This window comes from Pongo pygmaeus, chromosome 2 (genome assembly GCF_028885625.2).
Source record: "Pongo pygmaeus isolate AG05252 chromosome 2, NHGRI_mPonPyg2-v2.0_pri, whole genome shotgun sequence".
NCBI lineage: Eukaryota > Metazoa > Chordata > Mammalia > Primates > Hominidae > Pongo > Pongo pygmaeus.
This window is the reverse complement of record NC_085930.1, coordinates 64492510-64507247: the sequence shown is the minus strand read 5'-3', so window position 1 is coordinate 64507247 and position 14738 is coordinate 64492510. Positions and strand designations below refer to the sequence as shown.

Genomic DNA, 14738 nt, shown 5'->3' with positions numbered 1-14738 from the left:
GCTGGGAACCCCCACCCTGACCTACTACTGTGGGCAGGCTGCTCTCCTTCCCCTCTGCCCTCACCTTCCCAAATGATTGCCATCCGCCACCCAGGCACATGTCAGTGCCTCTAGGATGGCCCCACTAGTGGTTTCACAGGAATGCAGATTTCAATGCCTAAGATGTCCCAGAGCCACTGGGTTTGTACAGCTCTTTTCAAAGTGGAATACTCGCCTAATCCTTAAATGTCCCAGGAAGGTGGAAGGGGTCATCCCCATGTGAAGGAAGCACAGACCCAGGCAGGGAAAGGAGCTCATCCAAGGAGGTTCGGGATGGGAGCTCCAGGCTGCAGGTCCAAATCCTGGATTCCCACCACTCTGGCGTGATCTCTAGCTCCCTGAGCAGACTCTCCCCTTAGAAACCAGCTGAATCAAGCCTCTTTCCTGTGGGCTATCCCTTCCTTCTCTGGCCTCATAGCATGGGGGTAATGCGGGCAGGGCCACAAAGCAGAGGCCAAGTGTCTCTGACCCCACAACTTGGACTGAGCCCCAGCTCCACCTCCCAGTGCCCAGGCAAGTTATGAACTCCCTGAGCCTCAGTTTCTCCAGCTATGACACACAAAACACAACTGAGGGATTTAAATATGGGGACTGCAAGGTCATTTTAGAGCCTTCCTACATTCAGGTAGGAAAGGGGGCAGCCATGAGCATCATTCACAAACAGGGGTAGTTTTTCATTCGGGGAGAGGGGGGTCCTACAGGAAGAACTACCCTTCTCTCACTCTCTGGTTAGAAGTGACTGAGGCACTTGCTCTGGCCAGTGAAATGGGACTAGGGGGAAGCTTCACTGCCAGATCCCGACCTGCCACATTCCCTTTCTCTCCACAGTGGCACCTGCCATGATCAACATGGTGGCTGCTCCACAGCCCATGTCTTGGAATGAAGATCATAATGATACAAAGCAGGTCTCCCAGCCAACTAGAGAGGCTCACGTAGCATGGGCAAGAGGTGAGCTTGTGCCATGTGAAGCTACGGGATGTGGGCTTGTTTGCCGTGGCAGCCTGGCCAGGCCCCGCCTGCCTGACCGATACAGTCACAAAACACCCCACCTGCACCATGAGGCTCCTCCCAACTCCTTCTAGCTCTCTTGCCCCAAGAGAACACTTGATTCAAGCAGGCTACAAATTCTTAATCCACGCCCTGCTCCGAGTAGGCCAGCACCATCAGCAGGCATGCAAAGGTCTCATCATTATTCATAATATAGAAGCCAGGACTTTGGGCAGGGGCTGTAGGGACCTATCCTAGGTGCTCCATGGCTCCCCCAGATGCAATCCTGGCTGGAAAACCAATGCTCCTCCAGGGAAGGAAATTGACACTGGCCAAGCACATGGGCAAGCTAACTGGCCCATTTGAGGCAACAACATAAGCCCCATATTACAAACAGGGAGGCTGAGGTCCAGGGACGTTAAATGTTAAATGACTTGTCCAAGGTCACACAGGTTTAGGGGTGGAACTCAGCTGGCCTGATTGTAGAGCCCAAGGACCTCCCCTGACTCAGTGTGTCCAATCTCTGGTGTCTCATCTGGGGGCAGCCCCATTCAAGCCCTTAATTAGTCCCATGCAACTGGTGACCACCCACAGTGAGCGAGCCACACGCTAGAGGACCTGCTCAGAGGGCCAGGGTCAGGCTGAGCCTGGCTCTACCTTGTCATTGTGATCAGTCAATTCCATTCTGGTGTCTCGCCTCACCAATAATTTAATCTGCAAACACATCTTGGGTAGCCTCTGAAGTTGGAGAGTACAAAATTACCTTGATCCTGCACCCAGGCTCCACTGCAGGGATATATCTTTTTCAAAGTTCCCTAATGACTGGCCAGGCATGGTGGCTCACGCCTGTAATCCCAGCACTTTGGGAGGCCAAGGTGGGCAGATCACGAAGTCAGGAGTTCGAGACCAGCCTGACCAATATGGTGAAACCCTGTCTCTACTAAAAATATAAAAATTAGCTGGGCGTGGTGGCGCATGCCTGTAATCCCAGCTACTCAGGAGGCTGAGGCAGGAGAATCACTTGAACCTGGGAGGTGGAGGTTGCAGTGAGCCGAGATTGCGCCACTGCACTCCAGCCTGGGCGACAGAGCGAGACTCTGTCTCAAAAAAAAGAAAAACAAAAGTTCCCTAATGAAGCTCTAAATTGCCAGGGTCACGCCTGAATGGCTGGCTGGTGGCTCAGGAACCTGAGCACTGATGGATCACACAGCTACTCCATGTTTGAGGTCCATTATTTTCTGGAGACATCTATGATGTGCAAAGCCAAATCAGAGTCAAGCTCTGCAGCCATCATATTTAAGTCCAGAGAGACAACCCTGGGCTAAAGCAGAGGCCCTGGCCAACAGACAGACCAGGCACAATCTAGCCCCAACGTGGCCCGCTCAGCTCACAGCCAGCGCTAAGGACAGAGAAGATGCACATAGGTATGATTTGTTTTTCTTTGAAAATGAGAAAGCTGGGCCAGCCTGGGGTTGAATTGACTGTCCCTGAGCTGAGCAGGCTGCCTGTCCAGAGAGGACCTGCTCTCCAGTTCAGCTACTCCCTGGCCAGTTCACCAGCAGTGTGGCTTCTCCACCCATGAGTCTGCAAGAGTCAAGGGTGAAGACAGGAGTGGCACATGCACAGTGCATTCGCTGGTTCACTCATCCTTCGCTCCTAGTTACTGAGTTCCTCCTATGAGCCAGGGTCTGCTCTAGGACTCGCAAAGAATAAATGGAGTGAGTTCCACAGCGTTAGATCGCAGTGATCTCGCACATGCCCTCCTCAGAGCCCCACTCCGCTCCTCCTGAGCAGCCTCCTCCCCACTCTGCTGCATGCCCTATTTCACTTCCCTTGCAGCGCTTGCCACCTCTGATCCATCTTATTTGTGCATCTCCTGGTCTCCCTGTCATCTCTGGGAGGCAGGTTCCTTGCCTGTCCTGATTAGCTGCAATCCAAAACTCAGACCTGTATCTGGCACAGAGGACATGCTCCATAAGTACATGCTCAAGGAGTGAGGAGCCGCCCACCCCCCCTCCTCTGAAAAAGGGCTGGGGGCTGGTGCTGGCCAGAGGATGTCCCATGTCCCTTACCCTGGACACACTCAGCACCTTGGGCTCTGAATACCCTAGGGACTAAGGCATGGATGTGTCTCAAGTCCAAGGGGAGCAGACCTGTGGCTTCCCCTACCATCCCTGCTGTTAGACAGACTCCCAAGGGACTTTCTTCCTCTCCCAACACTTCCTTCTGAAACACAGCCCCACGTCGCCCACATCATGGGGATGCTGTAGCTGGTCACCTCTCCTCAGCAGCCCCCACGCCTGTTCTGACCCTACATACTCTGTCCATAGACAGCAAGCCCCATTTTAACACCCTCAAGGCACAGAAGACAACAAGTTGTTTTTAAACTACCAAGTGCCAAACAAAGGCAGGCAGCAAATGTGGAAGAGGACTCTATCTTCACCTGGCACTGCCACTAGTAGCTGTGACTTTGGTATGTCCCTCACCTCTCCAAGCTGTGTGTCCTCTGCATATAAAACACAAATGAAACCAGTGCCCTCACAGGGCCAGCTGTTGAGACGAAGAAGTGCAGCGTGGAGCTATGTCCGTTACAATGCTTGGGACTATGGGCGAGGCCACCAATGTCCTCCTGCCCAAGCGGGTGGCACCCTCACCTCCTCCCGAGCATAGCCCACACTCACCACCTGCTTGTTCTGCTGCAGCAGCGGACAGGACACATCCAGCTGGGGGCTGGTGTAGACAGGCGCGAGGGTGAGCCTGGACGGTGGGGCGCAGATGAACTTCACCACAGCAGGCTCCACCGCAGGGAAGGGGTTGGTGAGGCTGGGCTTGTTCCCCACCGACAGGGCGATGACCTGGTAGGGCACAGTGAACAGTCAGACCCCCAAGCTTGAGTTCTCACTCCTCTCTGAGCTGTGCCACACCCCACCCCAGCTCCCTCTGACTCAGTTTTCTCTTCTATAGGATGGGAGTGATGATGATACCCATGCCACAGGGTCTTCACAAAGGCCCAGTGGCACACAGGTGGGAAAGCACTTTCTCAACACCTAAGAGACTCTCAGATGGGAGCCCACGTGCCCTATGGGCTGCTCCTATCCCAGGGAAGAGGTAGACCCGGTGAGGCTTCATGGTTTCCCAGGACCCTAGGAAAACCCCATGGTTGCATTAGCAAATTCACAAGTTCAAGGATGCTTCAATGAGGAGTCCATATGGAGGTGAAAATACCCATGGAACGAGGAACAGACATGGGAAGTGCATGCTGCAGAATGATGACAGGGCAAGCAAATCAGATAGGAGCTCTGCAGGACAACGCCCAGGAGGAGCTGCAGCCTGGAGGCAGGGCCTGCCCTCCGCCTGCTCATGCTCTGCAGCTCCAGGGGCTGCTGCAGAGAGGGAAATCCATGGTACAAGAAAAGAGGGAAACCTGTCTGCCTGGAGAGCTGGGACCTCAGAAATCATATCTGGCCTCCTCTTTTTTGGAGCACCATGGCTCAGGGCCCATCTTGAGGTAGCACCCTCAGGCTCCTCAGATGACATGCACTTGATGGAGGACACGAGCCCCCACCCCTCCTGACCATGAGGCAGGACCAAGGACAGTGTCCTCCCTGACTCCACGCACGCTTTGTCTGCACCCGGTGCCCCATGTGAGGGAGCCACAGAGCAATGGATTGGGAGGGCCCTAGAGGTAACCCCAATTGGAGGTCAAATTCCTACAGCCCTGAGAGGGGACAGGGATGGTGGGGTCATGCTAGGGATAAGAAATATATCCAACTTAATTCATGAGGAATTTTATTCTTCTTATTGTATTATTTATTATGATGCTGTTATTGTTCTTGTTGTTTTATTGTTTTTCTAAAACCACCCCACTGGTGAGTGGAACCTATCACCAGGCACCTTTTCTGGCCATACCAGGGCAGCTGTGGCATGGCTGATACCATAAGGGCACCATGGGAGGCATGCATGTGCGTTTTATTGCCAATTGACATTCTTTGCCCTGCTACACATGCAGGAAATATCCTTCACTTCCCAAGGAATCGGGCTTCCTCCCATCTTCCTGATTCCCGCCAAATACCCCTTTTGCTCTGGGCTTCCTGCCTTGGAAACAGAGCAGTAGATGCCCACCAGAAGCCCCACAAGCTCTCAGCTCACCCTCCCCGGGGAAGGAGTGCCAGGCCCCAAGGCACCTGAATAGCAAGATGCCCTCCAGCCAGCATGTGGGGATTCAGGTCACACATGTGTTTTGTCTGGTCCCCTCAGCCTCCTCAGCTTTTGGTTTCCAGCATTAAAAAACTTAAGAGATTATCTATGCAAAAAAAAAAATTCTGATTTCCATGTTATCCTCAAGAACCAACAAGATGTGTCAAACCTGGGTCTATAGCCTCATTCATTTACGACCCTGGAGACACTGGACTGTGACCCCCGAACTCAAAGCTTCCAGCTCTGGTTTGGTTAGTGGGGGATGCTGAAGCCCATGGAGGTGGCAAGCCACCCAAGTGGCCTACTCTATGAAAGCTGGCATAGCGGGAGGTCCCCATTGCCACACCTGCCTGGCGTTCATTGAGTCATTCCACCTCAACACGCCTCAGTTTGCCTGTCTGTAAAATGGGTACAATAGGAGTGGTTGTCTATCAGCGTTACTCCAAGGAGTAAATAAAACAATACTGAGAGAGTCATTTTCCACCCCTGCCTTAGGGCAAGGAGGGTCTGGAGCAGCTGCCCACTCACCTGCTCACCCAAGGCCTGACAGGTCACAAGGATCCAGTGTTGCTGATAATTCCGGGAGGAATGGGGGGCAAAGAGAGCCAGGCCGATGCTGTCAGTGTCCTCAGCGGTGATGTTCTGGAAGAATTTGGAAGGCTCGAGGATCCAAGGTCTGGGACCTCCTTCAAACAGCATCTCCTTTGAGGAGCCCAGGGTTACCAAGGCAACAGAGGAGGGATCCACAGCCTGGGGACAGAAGAGGCAGAAGACTTGGCATTCTTCTAAGGCAGCATGGGCAGGAGCCGGGCATCCCAGCCCCGCATCCTCATCCTGCTTGTGGGGGCTGGTGGTCAGGCAAGCACCCTCTCCTGTTTGAAACTCATTCTCCTCATCTGCAGCACTCATGGGGATCGTTGCAAAGATCCAGAGGAATGGGGTGTAGATAGAATTAAGCCCTCACTCTGACAGACTGCTGGAGGGTGTACATGGATTTGCCTTTTTTTGTCAAACAATCTGGTAAAAGCCTTGAAAATACCCACAGCCCTGGAACCCAGGAATTCCCCATCTGGAACCTAACTTAACAACACAATGGAGAGAAACATGTCAATGCACAGACAGATCTTCATCACACTATTATTTCCCACAGCAAATAACCAACAATAATCTACAATCCAGCACAAGGGGCTCAGTACACATGGTGTTTCCCAGTGACGGAACCTTATGCGGGCCCCCAAAGCAGTCTTCACAAAGATCTACAAGCGCAGGATACAAATCTGATGGTGAAGTTTGATCACAATCATGTTGCTGTAAAAAGCATAAAACCATCCTAAAGAGATATCCACCAGGTGACCAAGGGAGATGCAGCCTGTGGTGTCCTTGCTGGCATCATTGCCAGTGGTCCATTCCCTTCCTTCTGAGCCGCTGGGCTTCCCACACTTTGCACCACGTATGCACGAGCTTCGAGGGTGAGTCTTGTGGTACTTAGAACCATGCCTGGCACATAGCGGGTGCTCAACAATTCTTTGTTGAATGAAAGTGAGTTGGCAAGTAAAACTATGGAGTCCTTAAAGTACCCAGTAAACAAAGGAAGAATTAAAGTAGTATTTCACACAAAGCTCTCATTTCCTCCATGGCCTAGGGCAACCAATGGTGCCCAGGGCCCCATGGCCTTCTGGTGTGGGCAATGGCACTGCTTAGATTCTATGTAACAGGGTGTCATTCTCAGCCAACCTCCAGGAAGATGTGGATACTCCACAGGAGGACTTCTCCCTCCAGTGACACAGCAGGGGTGTGGAGAGGAGGGATTCACTCTGAGGGGTCCCACAGTCCTGCTCCTTGACTCCCTGCCCAGCTGGGCTAACCTCCCACTGCAGAGGGTCCCACTGCAGTGACTGCCAAGTCCTCACTTGTCAGTCTGCTCCCCGCTAGACCCATCTACTCTCCCTTCAAACAGCTGCCCATGTGTCCCTCACTAAGACACAGACCTGACCCTGTCCCTTGTGCATTAAACTATCCCACAGCACCTGCGGCCCTTGGAATACGGGCTCAGCTTCTGTCCTGGGACTTGGGCTCTTCCAACCTGGCCCCAGTCCCAGCTTCAGACTAGTGGCATCCTTCTAGAGAACCATGCTCAGGTGTCCCCAGGCCTTCGCAGAGGCTACCCTCCTGCCCTTGTCTCACTTAGGCGACCCCTCCTCACACTGCAGGGCTCAGCACACTGGCCTCCAGAAAGCCCTGCTTCCTCCCCCACCCAGCCCCGACCTGCGGCCCAGGCGACTCTTCTCTGGCCCCCACTTCACCTGGTGCTCCTCACCCTGAAGGAGCTTCATGGCTTGGGGGTCTCCTTGATCAGGCTACAGGCTCGTGGTGGGTAGGGTGTGTCTGTTTCCTTCTGAGTCTGTGGCATGATCTTAACCACATGAGGAAGGAGAAACCTTATAAGAAAAATATTCCCTCCCCACCCACAAAAAAACCTCTTCCACCCTTGCACATGGTGGAAGGGTCATGCTAGCTCTCTGGGTTCTTTTATAAGGGCACTAATCCCAGCTGTGAAGCTTCTGCCCTCATGATCTAATCACCCCTCAAAGGCCTCAGCTCCATTGCTGTGGGGGTCAGCATTTCAACGTATGTATTTTGTGGGGACACGAACATCCAAATTATGGCTATCTGTGAGGAAGGAAGCCCTCACCAGTCACCAAAATCTGCTGGTGCCTTGACCTTGCACTTCCCAGCTCCTAAACTGCAAGAAAGAAATTTCTGTTGTTTATAAGCTACCCAGTCCAAGGTGTTTCGTTAAGGCAACCTGAACAGACTATGACTTTTCAAATGAGAATTCTGTCCTTTTGACTTTGTTTTTGAATATGAACATTTTTTGAATCTGATATAGGTTATCGACTGTCTCTGGGCATCCCTCCCTGCACATGTGTGCTTGCACACAAACAATTCCAAGGAGCCCGCGGTGCCCCTGCCATAACCCATCCCCGGACTTGACCTTCAACAGAGCCAGGCGTGGCTCCTGTTTTCTGCAGGAGAAGCACTAAGTATGCTCAGGGCCTTCATCTCTGCTCCTCTCGGAACTCCCCGCTGGAGAGAACAGCACAACCCAGTTCTGCACGCCACTCAGGCCTCTGCCTGAGTGTCACCTCCTCAGGCAGGCCTCTGCTGAGCCTGTCTGAAGCAGGGTCTCCCTTCCCCTGTCACCTCCTTTCCAGCTCAACTCTTCATCTCTGCCCCTCAGACATCACTGGATATACCATCATTTGCTTCTTTGTCCCCACTGGAGTGAAGCTAGTGTGGGACCTTAAACAAGTTAATGTCTACAAGGCTGTTTCCCCATCCTGTGAAATGGGTACAATGATAATGCCTACCTCGCGGGGCTACTGTTGCGATTCAGGGGCTGGAATGAAAGACCTGAGTATGTGACTAGCACACGCTCAATCAATGGCCCCTGCTATTAGAACCTGTCTGTTTCTAACTGCTGTTATTAACTGTCATCCCCACTTTATAGACAGAAAGGATAAATCCCAGCAGATGAAGACACTAAACCAAGCTAACCCAGGTGGTGGGCCCGGGTCTGTTCTGATTCTTGATCCCATGCTCTTACCCACATCTCATGGCCACAACCAGTAAAACCCCACTATGGGCAAAGCAGGCCACTGTGTATCTTGCCAAAGACATTTTCATGACCAGCCCAAAGTGAAAGAACTGTGCGAAGGCGCTATGTGTTCTACAATTAACAACAGGAGGATGAGGAATTATCACCTTCCTGTTTAATTCCCTCCCTTAGGCATGAAAGTATCATGGAACCCTGTGCCAAGGAGACAGGTTAACAATGCAGCTGATAAAGGATGCTCATGAATTGTGCAGGCTCCTCAGCGGGTGTCAAAGCCCAAATATTCCAAATATTCCTCATGTGCGACGGAGACATCAATTCCTCTATTGGTTAAGTTCCTGTCACTTGGCTTTTGTTCCTTGTAAATAAACCTGATCTTACCTTCCTTAACTAGGAAGGAGACAGATGAAAGGAGAAGAGACCCATATCCACTTTTCTCTATAATCTGTCCAATCAGGAAGCCACCTCCCTGATCTTCATCCTTACATTCCAGCTCAGGGCTGTGAGTTCAGCTTCTGGCTTCTGCTGCTCCAGCCAAACACCCTGATAATCCAAAGCCAGGAGAGGCCCTGAAGAACCCCTCTCCAGGTGCCTGGTGAAATGCTCTAGCTCCCAGAAGGTGCGCAGGGCAACCCCAGAATGCCTGCTGTGCTCAGGGATTTCAACTCTCTCCACTCTGCTCTCTGACACTCTTACCTGCTGCAGTGCTATGCTTGAGTTGGGATGTGAGGGCAGGTCTTGATCTCCTCATTTTAAACTTCCACCCCCATCACCCCTTCATGCTCTACTTTTTTCATGGCAAGCAGAGGCAAAATACATTCTTTGCTTTGTTTACGGTCATCTCTACCTCTCTTTGACAGAATGTCACTTCATGGGGAGAAAGGTTCTGTGTTTTCTGCCCTGGTGCATCTCTAGGGCCTGCAGAAGGGATTGCACAAGTAGGTATTCATGCCTGTGTGCTGAAGGAACAAATGGGTGGAGGATGAGGAGCAGGGCTAGGCCTCTGATCACTAACGGACATCTGAGAGGTGTCTGTTATGTTTGCTCTGGAGGTCAGGACGCCTTGGCTTCTGCCCTGGCTGGGGGACCTTGGACACATTTCCTCACACGTTCATTCTAAACAAAACCACCCTTGGTTGATGTCTGCTCTGTGCCAGGCACTGAACCCAGGGCTAGGGGTTCAGAGATAAAAGATCCTAACATTGCCGGGCGCGGTGGCTCACGCCTGTAATCCCAGCACTTTGGGAGGCTGAGGTGGGAGGATCATCTGAGGTCGGGAGTTCGGGACCAGCCTCACCAACATGGAGAAACCCTGTCTCTACTAAAAATACAGAATTAGCTGTGGATGGTGGTACACGCCTGTAATCCCAGCTACTCAGGAGGCCGAGGCAGGAGAATCGCTTAACCCCGGGAGGCAGTGGTTGCGGTAAGCAGAGATGGTTCCATTGCACTTTAGCCTGGGCAACAAGAGTGAAACTCTGTCTCAAAAAAAAAAAAAAGAAAAGAAAAAGAAAAAGAAATCCTAACATCACCAGGCTTGCTTCCAATGAATGGGTGAGAGGAAGAAAAAAAATGGGACAAACCATGAGGACCAGAGCTGTCTTCAACGCTGACAATGGGAGCACAAAAATGCAAGGACTGCCTGACCGAGCCAGGGAGTCTGGGGCTCCGCCAGGACTGCTCTCCAGCCCTCCCTGGAAGGAGCAGCAGGAACTCCCCATCAATGAACCCTCTCTGCGCCTCCTGCAAGCTAGGCAGGGTTCAAAGAAAGGAATGATTACAGTCAGCAGCCTCCTGCATGGCAGCCCTCGCACGGAGCCTTCACACCCACCCCAGAGGAAGGCCCAGTTCTTTTTTATCCATGTATAATAACTAACCCTTCCTGAGCCTGCACTACCCCCTAGACTGTGTTCTGAGCTCATTCCATTTATGAGCTCAGCAAATCCTTATCACGACCCCATGAGGCAAGAGCTGTCTCAGTCCCATTTTACAGGCAGGGAATGTAAGGCCCAAGAGTGGGTGGGGGTCAGGCTGGACTCGGCTCAGGAAAGTGGTATGGACACAGAGGCTATGTGCTCTGCTCCGCACAGGCAGTGGCCACCACTGTCCTCAGATGGGAAGCAGGATGGACGGACACCAGGCCAGGGCAGATCCTCTCTGACCCCAGTCTTGGAGGCCTCAGCATCTGCCATGCCACATGGCCGCTGTCCTAATTCTAGGGCTCTGTGGGGACCCTGAAGGTTAGCTCTGGAGTGGAGCGGAAGCACTCCCCTGTTCTGACCCTTGCTGAACACACTTCTGAAGCCCTTGCAGCCCACACTCCTACCTTTGTTGGGAGAGGCTGGCAGGTCAGTGTCCTGCCAAGCCTGCCAAGCGCTGTCTCGCGTAACTACAGAGATGCCCACAACCACTGCCCCATCAGGGAGGCTCTGCTCCTTCCACATGGATCCTGCTTTCAGCCAGAAATCATAGGAGAGGAAGCTGTGCCAAAAGCTATTTTGAAGGAATAGGGTTTATCATGCAAATTCGTCAGAGCAAATGGGTAATTTGCATCTGGGAAGGAGTGGGCAGGGGGTGGTAAAGGGCAGGGCCCCTGGCTCACCTTGAGGGGCAGGTAGGCAGCAATGGTGATCTTGGCACTCAGGTGGACGTGGCCGTGTCTGTAGCTCACAAGAAGCGTGGTAGAGCCCTGGGCCTCGGCCTTTACCCGGACGCCGCTGCAGTGCTCAGAGCCTGGCAGCAGCCTCCCTATAGAAAGGAGAGAACTAGATGGTCACCCTGAAATCACTTTTTTTTTTTTTTTATGAGATGGAGTCTCGCTTTGTTGCCCAGGCTGGAGTACAGTGGCATGATCTTGGCTCACTGCGACCTCCGCCTCCGGGGTTCAAGTGATTCTCCTGCCTCAGCCTCCCAGGTAGCTGGGACTACAGGCAGGGACCACTACACCCGGCTAATTTTTGTATTTTTTTAATAGAGATGGGGACCCACCATGTTGGCTAGGCTGGTCTCGAACTCCTGACCTCAAGTGATCAATCTGCCTCAGCCTCCCAAAGTGCTGGGATCACAGGTGTGAGCCACTGTGCCCAGCCCTGAAATCACCTTTGGTGGGGAAGGCACAACAGGCTGGGGGCCCCCTCTTTCATCCCAGGCTTGATCCTTGATCTGATTTCTTTTTTTTTTTTTGAGACGGAGTCTCCGTCTGTCTCCCAGGCTGGAGTGCAGTGGCGCGATCTCAGCTCACTGCAAGCTCCGCCTCCTGGGTTCAAGCGATTCTCCCGCCTCAGCCTCCCGAGTAGCTGGGATTAGAGGCATGCGCCACCACGCCCGGCTAATTCTTTGTATTTTTAGTAGAGACGGGGTTTCACCGTGTTAGCCAGGATGATCTCGATCTCCTGACCTCATTATCCACCCCCCTCAGCCTCCCAAAGTGCTGGGATTACAGGCATGAGCCACCGCACCCGGTCCTGATTTTTAAAAAAATATTTAATTCAGCCGGGCACGGTGGCTCACGCCTGTAATCCCAGCACTTTGGGAGGCTGAGATGGGTGGATCACCTGAGGTCAGGAGTTTTGAGACCAGCCTGACCAACATGGAGAAACATGTCTCTACTAAAAATACAAAAAATTAGCCAGGCGTGGTGGCGCATGCCTGTAATTCCAGCTACTCAGGAGGCTGAGACAGGAGAATCACTTGAACCCAGGAAGCAGAGCTTGCAGTGAGCCGAGATCGCACCATTGCACTCCAGCCTGGGCAATAAGAGTGAAACTCTGTATCAAAAGAAAAATAAAAATGTTTAATTCACGGCCGGGTGCGGTGGCTCATACCTGCAATCCCAGCACTTTGGGAGGGTGAAGTGGGCGGATCACCTGAGGTCGGGAGTTTGAGACTGGCCTGACCAACATGGAGAAATCCCGTCTCTATTAAAAACACAGAATTAGCCAGGCGTGGTGGCGCATGTCTGTAATCCCAGCTACTTGGGAGGCTGAGGCAGGAGAATTGCTGGAATCCGGGAGGTGGAGGTTGCAGTGAGCCGAGATCGCACCATTGCACTCCCGCGTGGGCAATGAGGGAACAAAACTCAGTTTAAAAAAAATGAATAAATAATGTTTAATTCACATGAGTATATAATTCACAATGATTTTTCCACATACTGGACCCACCCTATATGCAGCACCCAGATCAACAAACAGAATATTATCTGTACCCCCAGAATCTCCTAGAAACCCTCCTGGTATTTGGCCTCTCCCTAAAGGAAAACCACCTCCCTGGCACCTAGCAGCACAACTGAATCTTGCTTGGTATTTTTCCCATAAACGGAACCATGGGCATAACTCTGTTGTGCCTGGCTTCCTCAACTCAGCAGTGTTCATGGGATTTCTCATTGGTCACACCTTGAAGATCCTTTGTCCACATTCTCCATATGATTCTGTTGTATGAATATAGAGCAATAGACTGACCCATGCTATGGTGCACATCTGGGTTTCTTCCAGTTTTGGGCTGTGCTACACGGTATTGCTGTAAACATCTGGGTGCTTTCCTCTTGAGGGACACACCTGGGCATTTCTGTTGCGTGCGTCCCTAAGAGAGGAAGTGCCAGGCTGCAGGGCGTGCATGTGTTTAGCTGTAGTCATTGTTGGTTGCTGTTGTCAAATATCTTCCCAAAGTGGTTGTGTCAATTTATACTGCTGCCAATGGCTGCCCTACATCCCTGCCACTATTAAGTTTTAAAATTTTTATTTTTTTGAGACAGGGTCTTGCTCTGTCGCCTAGGGTGGAGTGCAGTGGCACAATCTTGGCTCACTGCAACCTCCACCTCCCAGGCTCAAGTGAGTCTCCTACCTCAGCCTCCTGATTAGCTGGGACTACAGGAGTGAGCCACCACACCAGGATAGTTTTTTCATTTTTTTGTAGAGGCAAGGTCCCAGTATGCTGCCCAGGCTGGTCTCAAACTCCTGGGCTCAAGCAATCCTCCCATCTTGGACTCCCAAAATGCTGGGATTACAGGCATGGGCCACTGTGCCCAGCCTAAAATTTTATCTTAAAAAAATTGTTTAAAAAAAATTCTGATGAAATACCGTGGGGAAAAGCAAGAGAGATCAGATTGTTATTATGTCTGTATAGAAAGAAGTAGACATAAGAGACTCCATTTTGTTCTGTATTAAGAAAAATTCTTCCGCCTTGAGATGCTGTTAATCTGTGACCTTACCCCCAACCCCATGCTCTCTAAAACATGTGCTGTGTCAAACTCAGGGTTAAATGGATTAAGGGTTGTGCAAGATGTGCTTTGTTAAACAAATGCTTGAAGGCAGCATGCTCCTTAAGACTCATCACCACTCCCTAATCTCAAGTACACAGGGACACAAAAACTGCGGAAGGCCGCAGGGACCTCTGCCTAGGAAAGCCAGGTATTGTCCAAGGTTTCTCCCCATGTGATAGTCTGAAATATGGCCTCGTGGGAAGGGAAAGACCTGACCGTCCCCCAGCCCGACACCCGTAAAGGGTCTGTGCTGAGGAGGATTAGTATAAGAGGAAGGCATGCCTCTTGCAGTTGAGACAAGACGAAGGCATCTGTCTCCTGCCCGTCCCTGGGCAATGGAATGTCGGGGAAAAACCGCCTTAGGGCTGGAGGTGAGACATGCGGGCAGCAATACTGCTTAACAAAGCATTGAGATGTTTATATCTATGCATATCTAAAGCACAGCACTTGACTCTTTACCTTGTCTATGATGCAAAGAACTTTGTTCACGTGTTTGTCTGCTGACCCTCTCCCCACTATTGTCTTGTGACCATGACACATCCCCCTCTCTGAAAAACACTGACAAATAATCAATAAATACTAAGGGAACTCAGAAGCCAGTGGGATCCTCCATATGCTGAACGCTGGTCCCCTGGGTCCTCT

The 14738-nt window shown here is 51.7% G+C and overlaps 1 protein-coding gene across 1 annotated transcript in view; it reads right to left on the bottom strand.

Moving 5' to 3' along the window:
* The window catches only part of NUP210 (nucleoporin 210), a 106249-nt gene that overhangs the window by 38238 nt on the left and 53273 nt on the right, over nucleotides 1-14738 (bottom strand). The window contains exons 14-16 of the mRNA XM_054480320.2: nucleotides 11442-11587; nucleotides 5752-5973; nucleotides 3708-3881 (exon numbers count right to left, since the gene is read on the bottom strand). Coding sequence (XP_054336295.1) covers nucleotides 3708-3881; nucleotides 5752-5973; nucleotides 11442-11587 — 542 coding nt within the window. The remainder of the gene's footprint in view (nucleotides 1-3707; nucleotides 3882-5751; nucleotides 5974-11441; nucleotides 11588-14738) is intronic.